Raw genomic sequence first — 15,565 nt, forward strand, 5'->3', positions numbered from 1 at the left:
GTTTTTATGCCCAAAATTTCTTCAGACTCTGTATTCCTATTAAGGATTATTCTTCCTGCGTGGACATATTATTCCCTTCGGATTTACAGGGATACGTCAAAAAACGCAATCAATTTTTGAAATTACTTTTTTAGATGTTGAGATAAACTTTGTGGATAGTACTGTAGCTCAGAATGACAGTAGGAGACCTTTTAAGAGTAACAAGTATGTTTTTGTTTGTTTTCTGCAGCCATTATTCAAGGTGACACAATGGATGATATCTACTATCGATGTAAAGATGTGATTCAAAAGCAGTCTGGCTCATTCATCTGGGTTCCTACTAAGGATAAATTGTGATCCCAGTTACCCACTAGCACCCACTACATCCCTTGTCATAACCAGAAAAGGGTACCGACTTGAGCCTGGCCAACCCAGATGGCAGTTTCATGATGTGAATATGAAGAATGTGTACAAAGAATTTCTTAAAGGAGCAGAACTGGTTTGATCCAAAGGATGTCTCGTTGTGAACCCCGTACCCATATAGCACCCACTCCTATCCATATCACAACTAGAGAAGAACCCAATCGGACCCATTATAGGAGCTTGTATCAGTGACATTTTATAAAATAACAAAGGAAGATTTCTATTTAAAAACAAGACTGTTTAATCTACTGAGTAAGAGTTGCTCAGTATGATTTCCAGTGCATAGATTTTGCCTTTTGTCCAACCATAAAGAAGTCTAACTACTTGGTTATTCAGTATCCCTATAAAGAGGTTTTGATGCTTTGGGGTTTTGTGAATAATTGTGGTTTAGTGTAAGAAGTCCCCCCCCCTTCCCTAGCTCCCTTTGTTTTACCACAAGAGTATAAATATCTCTGATGTGTAAAAAGTGTACATTTAGCACATAAAGAGGCCTATTGGTATAACACACTTGTATTTCACAAAGAAGTCAGTGTAAAAGGGCAGCATGCAGTCTTGCTTTTTGACTTTTCTGACAAATGAATTGCTTTGAATAGGTTCCTTGGGTTGCATTTGTTTTGACTTGAAACACATTTAGTTTCTTGGGAATGGTTTCCATTGGGGTTTTCTTAGGAATGTTAACTGAATGCATTCTTTTAAGTGCACTGTTGTTTGTCTTTGTTGTATGATTATTTATGTTTTATTTTGGAGGAACCTCAGCTTTGTTTATTCAATTCCGTATGGGGTAAGTTCTTTAGTTAACTTTTTGTATTTTTATTCAAATTTATGAAATGCATGGAAGCTCATGTCTGCTGTAGGTGCTTTTCAACACAGTTTCCAATTACTTCTCTTTGTACCTATTGAGGGACATATTTTATTTCAAGGTGATGTTATTTCAGAAAGAATGTTGTAAATTCACGATATATTGTTTTGTATTTAAGTTCACGTTATCATAGAGTTTGGGTTCATATTATTTGTTTTCCTTTGAAATAAAACGAGATATTTGAGGGTTTCAGGAGTGGATGTACCGGTCATGCCAAGTTTAGAAAGTTGTGTTGCAAAGAATTTTTTTTTTTTAAGCTCACTATTTTGATGCAACAAGTTGTTTTGCTTTAACATCTTATACCAGTCATCTTGTTTTACTGTTTGCCTTTTTGTTTTTCACTGTAGACTACCCAGTGAGAGTCTATGGCCAATAAATAGTCTGGTCCTATTCAGGAGCTTTATCACTTTACCAGCTAAAATGATTGCAATTAAACATAATGAAGTCCAGCACAAAATTGCTACCAATGTAATAAGCAACATTTTTGTTAGCATTGATTACTTCTGTTAATGTACAGTTCTTTGCTGGGTGTCAGTACATTAAATTGCTTAGCAAAACAACGTTGCATTTAGCTGGATTGTGGGCAAGATGTTCGCATCATCTATGGGTTACTTTTTGGTCTTGTTATAACCATCGTACGGAAGGTTGTAATTTTTCATTTAAAAGGACAGAATTACATCCAAAACCAAGAACAAGTATAAGGTAACTGTACAAAGGGACAGAATATTGGGACGGAGGTTGACAATTTACTCAGTTTAGTTTAGTGTAAACATACACTGTACATGTATCCAAGCTTCCGTTGGGAAGAGGTTATGGCAAGAATTGTTACAAATTTTGGCTAGTTAAAATACTACCTTTTTTAACGAAGTTTTCCATGAGAAATTATGTGTAAATTTAAACCTATGGTAAAAGATTTAATCAAGAATTATGAAACCCCAGTAAATTGAACAGAAAACTACATTTACGTGTAAGTGGTACTTTCTCATTCACGCTGGCCAGAACATAAGTCAGAATTCCTAGGCTTCACCGGTGTAGAACAGTGGGGGTTAAATAAGGCCTCTGTTTCGTTTTTGGTTTTTTTCCTTCTTTTTTTAAAAACTATAATTATGCAAAAAAGCTTGTAGATTGCGCGTACTTAAAAAATGCTTTACATAAAAATTGCATGCCTATATACATCAGTTGATATGGAATTGATGTGGTGATTTTTTTTCTTGATTTTTTTTAACACAATGTATTAATCAGATTAATGAGTGGTGTATTATATTAATGATAGACATGCACAGTTACTGGACTAGTTATTATTTTCCTATTGTATGAGAATTCAAATTAAAAACATTAAAAAAAACAACTATAGTTGGCTTAGTTCAGTTCTGTTGGTCTTGTATTTTTTGCCAATTATTTATAAAATCTAGACAAACACATACTTTTGAATAAAAGTAAAGGAAACTTGACAAGAGTGAGTAACAGGTCAAAACAATAATATATTTATTCTTCAATACATACATGTAAACCAAAATTTGTGGCTTTAAAACCAAAAGTGAACAATGGAGCACTGAAATACTTAGTTATGAACATAGCATTCAGTACATTATTGCAAAGTCATATGTTGGATTTAACAAGGGTTATGGCAATTTTGAAATTGTGTTGTCATCAGTTTTTGTTACTACATGTATTTCTTTGTTCTTTCTCACTTTTAGGTTTTTCCTTTGGGCTACTATCAAAGGGCGTATCTAAAAAGAAATGTGTGTGTTTGAATAGGAACATGTGATGAGTTACACTTAGACTTGTGGACAAGTCGTTAAAGGAACACGTTGCCTTGGATCGGTCGAGTTGGTCTTTGAAAAGCATTTGTTATAAAATGTATACAGGTAGAAAGATGCTGTAAAAGTAGAATACAATGATCCACACAAACATGCCTCGAAATTGTACGGTTTTCCTTTTACCTCGTCGACTAACATAGTCGGCCGTTTATGGGAGTTAAATTTTTGACTCCCATAAATGGCCGACCGTGTTAGTTCGCACAGTAAAAGGAAAACCACGCAATTTCGAGGCAAACGTGTGTGGATCATTGTATTCTACTTTTAAAACATCTTTCCAACCATATGCATTGTATAAAAAACCGGTTACAAACCCTTTTTATAGACCAACTCGTCCGATCCAAGGCAACGTGTTCCTTTAATGGTCCCACGCGATGAGATAGTTGAGTTGTGGCGGTGCTCTCGCGAGATCACTGCTCTCGCGCGAACTGCTGGTTGCCCGACTTCTACTCCCCATTAATGGGGCAACCAGCAGTTCCGATCTCGCCATAGCACCACCACAACTCGACTATCTCACTGCGTGGGACCATTAATGACTTGTCCACAAGTCTAGTGATGAGTATGTTAGTTGCTTAATTCCCAACTGACATTTGCTTATGACAAATCTATTTATAAATCTCAAGGTTCTGACTTGTAGTTTCTTAAAATACCTTGTAAAATTAGTACACGATTTTGTTTCTTTGCCTTAACAGCTGAACAAAGAAACTATATACATGTATTAATTCAGATGTTCTATGGTTGGTTTTGTGGGTGTATCAAAATAGGATCACACAACACTGCGAGTCTACAACATTTTGGCTAAGAGGGTAAATAAATATTACTGATCTTCAAATCAAACATTCAAATAATCTCATCCAAAGCTTGCTTGAATTTCACGATATCCAAGAGGCTCTTGAATCCAAAGTCTTTTTTAATCTCTGTGAAGAAAAAGTCTGGTGCATCTGTTGCGATTGTCTTGAGGCCTAGTAGTCTCTGCCCGTTGTAGCCTTCTAATCGGTTCTTTAACTCACTCAGACCATGAGCTGCTAGCCAAGAGCTGACCTGGCAAGTACTCCAGGAGGCTACTTCCCTAGCATTTGCAGGTGGTTTGGGCTGTTTTATGGACACACTTGCTCTATGGAAATTGTTGGGCCTTTTCACTTCAGATTCGGGAGCTCCAGGGTTATTTAAGCTGCAATCTGGAATACAAATTAGAACACAGATTTAACATACTTTATTAAGGCTGTTTTCTATTGAGCATAAATAAATGTGATAATTCAGTCATTCATACACACAAATTACATGATGATATTCCAGTGAACTCCTGCCATACTCCAAGGTTTGTCTACCCATGGTCTACCAAAGCTAGCTTTATAATTCTGAATTGTTGTTTGGGGAATCACTTTACCATTATCAGGTTGATTCTCTTCGCATATACGTCCTCTGTCTCCAAGTAGTTGCTTTAACTTCTTGTGATTCTCGTCCAAAGTCTTTGATATACTGAAATCCACCCATAGTTTGGTTCCGATCATAATACCAAGCCAGCCATCAGGATCATAGTCTTCTTGTAGACGCAATGGGATAAAAGGTTTCTGTAGCTTGTAGGTGTACTCCGCCTCTGCAATAAATGAATATACAACATGGTGGGCATTGTCTGGATAAATGGACGGTGTGTGGTGGCGGAGTTGTAAAATACTGCATTAAAGTTTGGCCTTTCATAATATGTTACATTTTGTGTCTGGGTTATTGGGTTTGAATAGATGATTGAGTTTTCTTCTATTATCCAGACAAATTGTAAACATTGAGTTTTCTTCTATTATCCAGACAAATTGTAAACATTGAGTCTTCTTCTATTTACATGTGATTGATGCCTCTGTCTAGATGCTAGACAGGCTTTGATAAATAGCAGATTAGATGTAGGTAATTGTGGGATGCAAGATAAACCTCATATAGAATAATATCCATAAGCTGATTGTGGTTGAATGTATTCCCAAGAATTAAGAAACAAGAAACTCAGTTGAACGTGGCCTGTGGTGACCATTGATCTGACTAATGTGTATATACATTAACTTTAAGCAAGAATTGACACGTACCTGTTCGACAACTTGGACTGTTTTTGTACTTCTCTGTAAAGCAAATGAGAACAACGGCTGATTGTTCAACTGCAGCAGCCATTGACTCTAAAGTCGAACCACCTGTGAAAAGCGATAATATACAAAATGCTTAGTACATGAAATTAGTAGGAATGGTTTCAGACCGGAAGTTTTATCAAGCTGCTTCTTCAGGAACAAATGAACTTGAATTTTGTTTAGTGTTACTGCTCTGGTCATTTGAGACTTTTGAAACATCCACAATCATCTGAAAATTTCTTTTCTGAAATCCCTAATTATGGCTGCAAGACGACATCTTCATTCCTGATCTTAGAACCAAAAGATTGAACCAAGAGTCTTTCTTACCCATGTTGTCCACATCCATCCAGACATTAAACCCAGCTTTCTTCAAGTGTTGTTTGAGTCGAATCATTTGAGTCTGTACACCCCATTGATAGCTGATCATCACATGCTTAGCGGGTGAATTGACATCAAACTCATCTCCATTCAGAGATTCAATATCTAAAACTGTCTCCTTTCCAAGCTCATTAGCTTCTGATTTATCCTGTTGTTGTAAAATCAAATAATTGACATTTGAAATGATTTCTGAGAGGGGGGAAAGTTGCTGATTTATTATCAAAATCAAACATGCAATAAAGTTATAAAACTCCCTAGAGTATTACCGCTGTTAAAAAATACGTGATTTGCCTTTTGTGCTGAGCATGACATCATCAAATAAATTTTGAGCTGTTTCAAATTTGCTGAGGATTAGTAGCCAACCTTGTCTCTGTTCTTGGCAGTCTTTGCTCTAGTCTTCTGGACACCATTATCTTCATCAAGCATCCATAGGACTGTCTTGCAGGCATTGAGTGTCGCTGCGTCTGTTTCCACGTTGGAAAGATTTGTCAAAACTGTTTGAGAGAGGTGGACATCGGGTTAAAAGAAATAATTAAAAAGTGATGATGACAAACAACACGACTTTTGGTGCTGAAAACTAACAAAACAATGGAATAAATTAGTTATAAATTAAATTTAATTTTAAGTGTTTGAGTACAATTTGTTCAGTGATTCTTAAGCCACATAATAACTAACCTTCAATAAGCTTTTTGTTATTCTTGAAGTTTTCCTTATTATCTGGATGAAATGCTAGCTTCCAAACAGCTCGAGATGCACTCCGTTTCTCAGCAAGGTTTTCTGTTGTCATCATAGTTATCAGCTTCGGCACAATGTCATTCTGTTAGATAGAATTCAGAACAAACAAAATAAACATAAAGGGATTTAATCAATGAAACCTGCTGTAAGTTCACCATATAGAACCCTTACAGTCTCAAATCCTTGTATAATTGCCAAGAACTTGTGAGAGAAGAACATTTCATATCATCATGGCCCAAAATATGAATCACTCCTTACCCCAAGGATTTATTAAGAGCAATGATTTATTATATTAACTAAAGTCACTTACCTTGACTAGGTTCACTTTGTTATTATCATTTGCTGCCAGAAAGCAGATCCCATCCATAACTACAGCTGCTGAATAGGTGTAATGTTCACAATAGTGTTCTGGCTCATCTAAACACTTACCCAGCACCTACATGGAATATAACAACACTTGATGTTAATATTAACATGATTTGTACATTAAAGCTCAATAGAGTGAGTACAACAGTTTTCTGAGAATAGAGCAATGATGCCTCCCTACTTCTAGAAACTACAAGGCTCACGGGGAGCCTATTAGTTTCGTAGAAGTAACCCCGTCCCCTCCTCGCAACACTTCCTCCTCCCTTGATTGATTGACTTATTTGCCGGTTTTTTTTTAAAGAAAAATACTGTGAGATGCCCCACAGAAAGAGATAAAAGTGTTCATGTCATAATTTGAAGGGTTAAGTAAAAACTGAGAGGTTTGAGATCTCTTCGAATCTTCAAGAAATAATATGAAAGTTGGAGATCTACCTTTAAAACAAACTTAATGTTGTCATTAGTTGTATTGAGTGCTTCGTTCTCATCATCGTTGATCAAGTACACTAGGCAAAAGAGAGCCTTAGCGCGCATGATCAGAAACCGGCAATTCAGTAAATCTGTGAGACAAGAGATAGAGATGCAGATTTAATTTCAAATTTGAATATTTAATGTATTGGAGATGTTTGACTGGTTGTTGGATTATACTTTGGGTCATTATGTCGTCCTGAAGGCATTGCCAGGACTCCAACCTGGAATAAAGTGACCCTTCACCCTTCCCATCTCGAAAACTTGGATGCATTCCGCTTGGAAGAACTTTTCCAATTTGATGAAGCCACTTCGTGCGTGATGAACGACGTCACTGAAGAATATTTGTGAGTATATTGTCGTGCTCTATTTTTTATCCATAGAAATTGCTAAAATGTACACCTTTAGTTACTGTACCCTGAAGTTGTTTAGACCTTCTTTTCCTAGCGGTCGTCTTAATAACAACAACACTCATAATTTCCCCCTTTCCCCTATCATTTTGGACAGATACCTGATATTATTACGCTTTGAAAACACTCAAATTGTTGACAAAGTTTTTAAAAAGGAGGTCAACATGTACGTACCTTGTAAATGATGTACCACGTTGGCTTGCCGAAACACATTTTTGTTGTCAATATCTTTCCGTATGATATTAGCAAGAATGTTGACCATTTTTTTAAGTGTTTCTCGAGGAGAATCCCAAACTGCTTTTTTCATGCCATGTTTAAGTGCCTCTTGGTTCATTAATGGGTGTTCAAACTCTTTGGCCATCAGGGGAATTATTCCATACCGCTGGGTCCCCATCTCTGTACATAACCTGCAGGCAACGTGTGTGAAACTAATGGTTGCTTGTTTGAGGAGATTAAACACAATGTATTGTCTCTCAAGTTCATTGGATTCGTACATTTTATCATCGTAAACTGCCTTCCATATTTTCACGAAGAGTTCTGGATATCTTTTACTGATGAGCATATTTGCTGTTTCATTATCTGCGACATTGCTCATCTCACACACAGTGAGCAGGTTTTCCATGGCTGTATCTGTGGTGTAATCGTCTGTAACATGCAACTCCTCCAACGATTTAATAAACCCAGGAAGAAGCAGTTCTCTCTTGGCGGAGAATTTCTGAAACTTTGAAGCGTCATCACTTTCATTGAGTCTGACTGCATTCCCACCTGTAGATGTTGCTATTTTCAGGAATGCAATGCATTTTCGAACTACGGTGAGCTGTTTCTCATGTTGCGTAGTTGGAGTAGCTCCGACCACTTCATGTTGTGGTTTTACTGTCACTGGTGTTATTTGTTGGGTGCCTTTTGAGCTAGCACTGCTTCCCATGATGTAACCTTTTAAAATAAAGTGTACAAAAAGTACTCAAATAAGATTCATAGTTGAGCTGGTTGAGCAATATAGAATTTGCGGTAACACTTCGGTTTTTTTTAAATCCCAGTTTACTGTAGGCACTGTAAGATGTTGAATCCCAGTTTACTGTAGGCACTGTAAGATGTTGATTAAACAAGTTCATAACAATCGCTCTCGAAAGTTGTTGTCGAATCATGAGTAGTATTATGTACTTTATCCAAAACAATTATATTTGGTTTGCGGTAACATCATGTGTGTCCTTGCCAGATTTTTTTCTTTATTATAGGGAACTGTCGTTTCGGATTTTGGGAGACTTGTCAGATCTGAAAACAACTGTCCTACATTTAACTCATACCTGGACTGGGCGGAAGGTAGAAAGTTGAAAATCGGCTGTGACTACTCAAAGCTTACAATAGGGGATCGTTATTTATATCCATATCGAAGTAAAAGAGGAAGATAGAGACTTTCATCTGCCACTCGCTATTGGCCCTCCCGAATAATAAACATCACTTTTTGGGGGGTCATGAAATAACAACACTTTACCAAAAAGTGTATTTTAATTAAAAGTACATGTACATGTTACTGTATAAGACGAAAAGATGCAAGTTCCAAACTTACATCAAGCCAATTTTTGGTAATAAGAATTTAAGAGATTCCTTGATGATGCAAGAGTGGGATCCTTCCAGTCGATGATTTTACAATCATGTATATATAGCAAAGCCATCGAGAAGAAAATATCTTCGTGGTGTGTTTCAATCAAAGAGATAGCCCTTCTTATGATTCTCGAGCATCTTAGTTACAAGTATGATTCAGTACTGTTTTAAACTTAACTACTTCTGGCGAGAAGAAGTTACCAGATGTCACAAATCGTTACCTTGAGCATGTAAGAATAAGCCCATCTGAGCTTTAATTACTAACCTTAGTTTCATAAGCCAGAAACTGCGTTCTCTTCAGTTTTTTTCGGCAATAAAATGGCCGCTATAACTGCCCCAATTCGTATAACGTGCACATAATGGTTTTACAAAGCAAACGGAGCACCGGAGCAACAAGCCGGATCGATCATCCTTTTGTTATGTAATTTTCAATTGTTGGCTCAAGGATTCGTTGAGAAAGACGAGATGCACAACATGGCGACTAAAAGAGATATGTAGCCTCTGCCAATCAATTAAGCCTCTGGGCGTTGGATAATAAAATTTATTAATATCGGTTTCTGACTTTCCAGCTATATTAAGGTGTGGCCTCTGTTATCCATTTTTTTGTTACACCTCCATTAGCTCCACGTACACAGATATGCCTACATCTGTCACATCCTTGCTCTATGGTCACATGTGGCATGTCATTAGTGTATCTGTCTAGCGTATCTCAATCTATGGTGCTCTGAACAGCAAAGTGTGGGTTTGAGTCCTGGTCTTACAATAACAAGACACTTAAACTTCATTGCTTCGTCCTGAACTTTGGGTGTGGCGAGATTCTTGAGTGTTTGGTTTTGGTGCTCAGACGAGATCGAACCAAACCTCACTTCATGATCTTTGAGCCTTAGGTTTCTTGGCTAATATAGTTTATATAATGTTAGGGCCTAATTTGAACGTGTGTCCTTTTAGATGACCGTGGAGGGAAGATAAACATGGAAAAAGACAAATCAAAACCAATATGAGTATCTATTTCAACCACTGAATTTAATACGAGGACTAAGACACGATGCTAAAGCCACATTTTGGTCTTGTAAAAACTATACGTTTGGTTGACTCTGAATATAAATGGCAAAACAAACTTCTTGGTAAGAAGTTCAACAGCTCATGGATAGTATAAGGCATTTTGAGAAACATTTCATTACCAAGTACTGTTTTTCAGATCGTGTATTCATATCAGGGATTATTCTTCCTGGTGGAAATATTCGTGCCGGATTTTCGGCGATATCCAAAAAACGCTATCAGCTTTTGAAATGAAATTTTCCGATGAATGGTACCAACATTTTGTTTTGTTCTGCCTTAATGCGTACAACACAACAACGTATTCCCACAATAGTTGAAGCATACAGAAAAAACATGGTTAATGTTCAATGGCCAATTCTGAATATATTGTAAAATTAACCATTATGAGCCTATTTTTTTTTTTTTTTAACTTGAGCCTGTGAGAACTTTAAAAAAGTTCTCAATTCACATCATTTGGGCATTGACCTCATCCTGTGATGGTTGTATGCTTTTACATCTGAGTTTACATCTCAGTTGAAATAATTCCATATAGGTCTGATATAAAGGATTATAAAATATACTTGATTCCATCCAACATTGGAATATTATGTAAAAACAATGCAATATATATTCAGTTATATTAAGCAAATAATTAAAAGGCACTCAATGTGGTTGGATAATTTGACCTAACAAAATATGAACGGTGTTTGTTTTTAATTAAAGTTTTACAAACAAATGCTGAATATACGAAACTCCAGTTCTCCTTCATATTTCTGTATGTTTGGTTTGCGGTTATGTCGCTGTCCCCAGCCGTTACTTGTATAATCAAATAATCTCATCCAAAGCTTGCTTGAATTTCACGATATCCAAGAGGCTCTTGAATCCTAGGTCTTTTTTAATCTCTGTGAAGAAAAAGTCTGGTGCATCTGTTGAGATTGTCTTGAGGCCTAGTAGTCTCTGTCCGTTAAAACCTTCGAATCGGTTCTTCAGTTCACCAAGGTCATTAGTTACTAGCCAAGAGCTGACCTGATCGCTACTCCAAGACGATACCGTCTTTGCGTCCATGAAGTCGGTTACTTTAGGAACGGTGTTGCGCCGAGTAGATGAAGTACGAGTGATGGTACTGTTTAGTTTGTCTTTAAAAATGGTACAAAAGAAGGAAAACGTTATAATCTTATACAATAGCTCGGGTCTTTGGCCTACTTAAATATGCTTTTCCAGTTTTTTAAAGTATTTGTTATGTTCAAATCATTTTGATGAAAATACTCGTAAATCTGGTTTAAATGACAACAAAATGTATGAAAATGACCTTTGTTTGTACCTGTTTTCAGCGTACTCTTGTTCTCTTCGCCTACACGTCCTCTATCTCCAAGTAGTTGCTTTAACTTCTTGAGGTTCTCTTCCAAAGCGTGTGAGGTACTGAAATCCACATAGAGTTTGGTTCCTATCATAATACCCAGCCAGCCATCAGGATCGTATTCTTCTTGTAGACGTAATGGGATGATAGGTTTCTGTAGCTTGTAGGTGTACTCCGCCTCTGTAAGGTGCAGTCACAGATAAATAAATTGACATACGTCTTAATATGTTGCTAACTAGAACTACACCGACCAGTTGAGGTCTCCTCTCCAAACACCTTTACACCTTGTTGAGTTGTGTTCGGAGTATCATATCAGATTCGAATATTGTCATTGTGTCATTTAACACTAAAGTAGTTATATTACTGTAGACACTTACCGGTGCGACAGCTAGCACTTAGTTTATATTGTCATTGTGTCATTCAACACTAAAGTAGTTATTACTGTAGACACTTACCGGTGCGACAGCTAGCACTTAGTTTATATTGTCATTGTGTCATTCAACACTAAAGTAGTTATTACTGTAGACACTTACCGGTGCGACAGCTAGCACTTAGTTTATATTTCTCCGTGAAGCAAACTAGAACTACAGCTGAATGTTCCACTGCGGCTGCCATAGACTCCAATGTTGAACCACCTAAAGCAGATATAGAGACAACTTAAAGTTATAGGCCTCGATTGTACAATAACTGAATCTGCATCAACTAGAACTACAGCTGAATGTTCCACTGCGGCTGCCATAGACTCCAACGTTGAACCACCTATAGCAGATAAGAGACAACTGAAAGTTATAGGCCTCGATTGTACAAGTACTTCAAGGGAACTATATATTTTCAGGGCTCCTTATTTGAAAAAAAAAACCACCACAATTATAACTTGAACTAGAAAATGAACTTTGAAATAATGGGGTTTGATGGGTTGTTTAGAATGAGTTTATTGGACGTCTTACCCATATCGTCAATATCCATCCATACATTGAATCCAGCAGCCTTCAGAAGCTCCTTAATCTTAATCATTTGTGTCTGGACACCCCATTGGTAGCTGATCATCACGTGAGGTGGATTGTCATCCATATTAGTCCCATCATCATCAAGGTCATTGTCGTCCAAGGAAACGACGTCCTGATCAGGGTCCTTCGCCTCCGTGACGTCACCAGCAGTTTGTGTTTCCTATAGGACCATGGACACAAGATAAGAGCAAATGCACCATTGGTGTAATAAGGGGATGGGCGTTGTGTTGTCTAACTGGTGAAACATGTGGACTTGTGTAATTGACATGGCATAATGCTGGGGGATGAGACTAACGAAGGTTGGTCTTACCGTTCCGTCCTTATTGGCAGTCTTGGGACGTTGCTTTTTAGCCGTCTTTGGTCGGCAACTGTTGCTGCCGTCTTCAACGTCGAGCATCCATAACACCGTTTTACATGCCTTAAGGATATGTTGATCTGGTTCATTGTGGGCTAGTTCCTTCAAGACTAGTGTTCAAACAAATTTAAAATAATATTAAAGCTAGTTTTTGCAGAGAATAATGTCCTTGGTTAAAAGGGCTTCGGCAAGTTCAATGTTCATATAGGGGACCATGTTCATAAACTATAGCACGTGAACCTATAAAGACAAACCTGTTATGAGCTTTTCATTCTCCTTCAATGTCGTCTTATTGTCTTCATGAAAAGCCAACTTCCAGATGACGCGTGAAGCACTGCGTTTCTCAGCCAGGGAATTTGACGTCATCATCGGAATAAGTTTTGGCAATAAACCATGCTGTATTATACAGGAAAAGACAATAAGAAAAAGTGATCTCAATATTGATAAGGTTTGTATGCTTCATGTCCTGATCAAGTGTACAATCGTGTCATTCTAATTCAAACCAGAGACCAAAATAATAATCAGGCCTGGTGGACAAACATGATTGGTTCATTTGTTGTGAATGTTGTTTTATTCAAAGACATGACCAAGGTACAAGGTTCCAAACATAACCCGGTCTCATCTGCAAGAGAAGTAACTAATGTGAAATTTATAATGAAGTAAAAAGGTCTCACCTTAACGAGTTTAACTTTATTGGAGTCATTTGCAGCAAGGTAGACGATTCCATCCATGACAACTGCAGCTGAGAATGTGTAGTGTTTAGAATAATGACCTTTCTCGTCTAAACACTTCCCCAAAACCTTGATAGGCAAATAAACAGATGGAAGCTGTAATTAGTATCAACTTTTTGCATCAGTTATTTACGGCTCATTGAAAACCGATACTCACACCTCAGAACATTAACATGTTACGGCACATTGTTTACCTTCAGAACATTAACATGTTACGGCACATTGTTTACCTTCAGAACATTAACATGTTACGGCACATAGTTTACCTTCAGAACAAACTTGATGTTGTCGTCACCTTGGTTCAGAGCCTCGTTTTCATCTTCGTTGATAAGATATACCAATGTAAAGAGGGCCTTTGCGCGCATCAGCAAAAAATGGCAACTCAGCAACTCTGTGAATGGGGAAGTATAAACATTAGAGGAATAAGTTGTTTTGTTTTCATAGTAAGTTTGTTTATTTTGTTGGTTTTTAAACATTTGAAAGGGCCGCGGCTCTTTAAAATTCAAAACGGCTGGCCGTTTGGTATTTTGTAATATGGAAAATAAAAGACACTCGCAATTAAAAATTCAAATCCATGTGAATCAATGGTTGACTGTTTTGTGTGATTGGGATCGTACAGGGGCTTTAAAGCCTAAAATATAACTGTGAATCAATGGTTGACTGTTTTGTGTGATTGGGATCGTACAGGGGCTTTAAAGCCTAAAATGTAACTTTACCTTCGAGATGCTCTACCGCGTTGGCTTGACGATACACAGGTTTACTATCAATATTCATCCTTACAATATTAGCAAGGATATTAACCATCTTCTTCAGAGTCTCACGAGGAGAATCCCACAAAGCTTTACTCACACCCTTCTTAAGACTATTCATAGACATCAATGGATGTTTAAACTCCTCCACCAGCAATGAAATTATTCCGTATTTCTCACTTCCCATGGAGGCACATAAACGTTCATTCACGTGAGTGAAATTGATGGTTGCCTGCTTCAACAGGTTCAAGACAACATAGTCCTGATGACGTTCCTTCGATTCGTAGATATCTTTGTGGTAAACGGCCTTCCAGATTTTCACAAAGAGTTCAGGATATATCATTTCAAGCAATTCATTTGCTGGTTCTGTATCTGTGTACATATCGCTCATGAGGCAGATATTGTATAAGTTAGAAAGTGCAGTTTCGTCGGTGTAGTTGTCAGTAGTTGTGTAAAGTTCATCGAGGGAGCGTCGAAACTCCGGGCGAAACGCCTCGCGTTTGTCCGCAGTTTTCTCATCATTCTGCGCGTTTTCACCGGCGTTGTGTTTGACGGTATTTCCTCCAGTATTCGTGGCAGTTTCGAGAAAGGAAATACACTTGCGTAGAATTTCCTTTTTCTCTTTGGTGTCTGTTTTAATTTCAACAGAGGTAGGAGTTGTTGAAGAGGCACTTGGTTCAGTAGTTGGTTGCTGGGCAGGGGATGTTTCAGTAGAGTTGGTTGGTTGCTGGGCGGGGGATGGTTCGGTAGAGATGGTTGGTTGCTGGGCGGGGGCTGGTTTAGTAGAGATGGTTGGTTGCTGGGCGGGGGCTGGTTTAGTAGAGTTGGTTGGCTGATGAGCGGGAGATGGTTCTGTGGGCGTGTCTTTGGTGTCTTTCTCAGACGGCACCCCTTCTTGAGGGGTGTTCAGATCAGGGGCTGCGGGGGTTGGATTCACTGGAGGTGCCGGCAAGTTGGGGGCATCTCTTGAGGTTTCTTGCTGGGGTGTCTTTTGGGTGTCACCGTTTGCTTTTTTTCCACCAGCTGCCTTTACCAAGATTGGTGGTTTGTTTTTACTGGCAGCGCTACCCATACTGAAGTCTCTGAGTAAATAAACAATAGTATGCATGTGTTTGCACTGGAAATGTATTATTATAACTTTTGATACAGAAGGGCACTAAAAAATCACATACATTTTTAAAAGTCA

General features: G+C 37.8%; 3 protein-coding genes across 13 annotated transcripts in view; 1 reads left to right on the forward strand and 2 right to left on the reverse strand.

The window, feature by feature from the left end:
* Positions 1 to 2,609, forward strand: part of LOC139944921 (disks large homolog 1-like) — a 95,586-nt gene extending 92,977 nt beyond the window's left edge. For all 10 annotated transcript variants that reach the window (XM_071942102.1, XM_071942101.1, XM_071942104.1 and 7 more), the window contains one exon: positions 230 to 2,609. In XM_071942102.1, coding sequence (XP_071798203.1) covers positions 230 to 336 — 107 coding nt within the window. In that variant the 3' untranslated portion in view covers positions 337 to 2,609. The remainder of the gene's footprint in view (positions 1 to 229) is intronic.
* Positions 2,610 to 2,722: 113 nt separating this feature from the next.
* LOC139944923 (uncharacterized) lies at positions 2,723 to 9,487 on the reverse strand. The gene is made up of 10 exons (XM_071942111.1): positions 9,408 to 9,487; positions 7,715 to 8,473; positions 7,098 to 7,222; positions 6,610 to 6,735; positions 6,240 to 6,381; positions 5,928 to 6,058; positions 5,514 to 5,712; positions 5,151 to 5,252; positions 4,466 to 4,675; positions 2,723 to 4,256 (listed from the first exon to the last, which is right to left on the reverse strand). The coding sequence occupies exons 2-10, from the start codon at positions 8,463 to 8,465 to the stop codon at positions 3,919 to 3,921; spliced, it is 2,124 nt and encodes a 707-aa protein (XP_071798212.1). The 5' UTR covers positions 8,466 to 8,473; positions 9,408 to 9,487; the 3' UTR covers positions 2,723 to 3,918.
* A 695-nt stretch (positions 9,488 to 10,182) lies between these two features.
* LOC139945161 (uncharacterized) lies at positions 10,183 to 15,103 on the reverse strand. 2 transcript variants are annotated; one of them, XM_071942444.1, is made up of 9 exons: positions 14,347 to 15,103; positions 13,897 to 14,021; positions 13,574 to 13,699; positions 13,154 to 13,295; positions 12,855 to 13,009; positions 12,485 to 12,704; positions 12,071 to 12,172; positions 11,490 to 11,717; positions 10,183 to 11,316 (listed from the first exon to the last, which is right to left on the reverse strand). In XM_071942444.1, the coding sequence occupies exons 1-9, from the start codon at positions 14,768 to 14,770 to the stop codon at positions 11,006 to 11,008; spliced, it is 1,833 nt and encodes a 610-aa protein (XP_071798545.1). In that variant the 5' UTR covers positions 14,771 to 15,103; the 3' UTR covers positions 10,183 to 11,005. The 2 variants fall into 2 exon arrangements, with proteins under 2 accessions (XP_071798545.1, XP_071798544.1); XM_071942443.1 differs by having other exon boundaries at positions 11,502 to 11,717; positions 14,347 to 14,875.
* Between the last annotated feature and the right edge of the window lie 462 nt (positions 15,104 to 15,565).

Source organism: Asterias amurensis, chromosome 12 (genome assembly GCF_032118995.1).
Source record: "Asterias amurensis chromosome 12, ASM3211899v1".
NCBI classification, from domain to species: Eukaryota; Metazoa; Echinodermata; class Asteroidea; order Forcipulatida; family Asteriidae; genus Asterias; species Asterias amurensis.

What these genes read in the sequence shown, in the direction of transcription:
- LOC139944923 (XM_071942111.1), bottom strand. Translation starts at nt 8,465, where the DNA reads ATGGGAAGCAGTGCTAGCTCAAAAGGCACCCAACAAATAACACCAGTG. An exon ending in CTGCCAAGAACAGAGACAAG is followed by an intron (nt 5,713 to 5,927) that starts GTTGGCTACTAA and finishes TTACAACAACAG; the next exon opens with GATAAATCAGAAGCTAATGA. An exon ending in AGAGAATCAACCTGATAATG is followed by an intron (nt 4,257 to 4,465) that starts GTAAAGTGATTC and finishes TTTGTATTCCAG; the next exon opens with ATTGCAGCTTAAATAACCCT.
- LOC139945161 (XM_071942444.1), bottom strand. Translation starts at nt 14,770, where the DNA reads ATGAGCGATATGTACACAGATACAGAACCAGCAAATGAATTGCTTGAA. An exon ending in CTGCCAATAAGGACGGAACG is followed by an intron (nt 12,705 to 12,854) that starts GTAAGACCAACC and finishes ATGGTCCTATAG; the next exon opens with GAAACACAAACTGCTGGTGA. An exon ending in GAAAACAGGTACAAACAAAG is followed by an intron (nt 11,317 to 11,489) that starts GTCATTTTCATA and finishes CCATTTTTAAAG; the next exon opens with ACAAACTAAACAGTACCATC.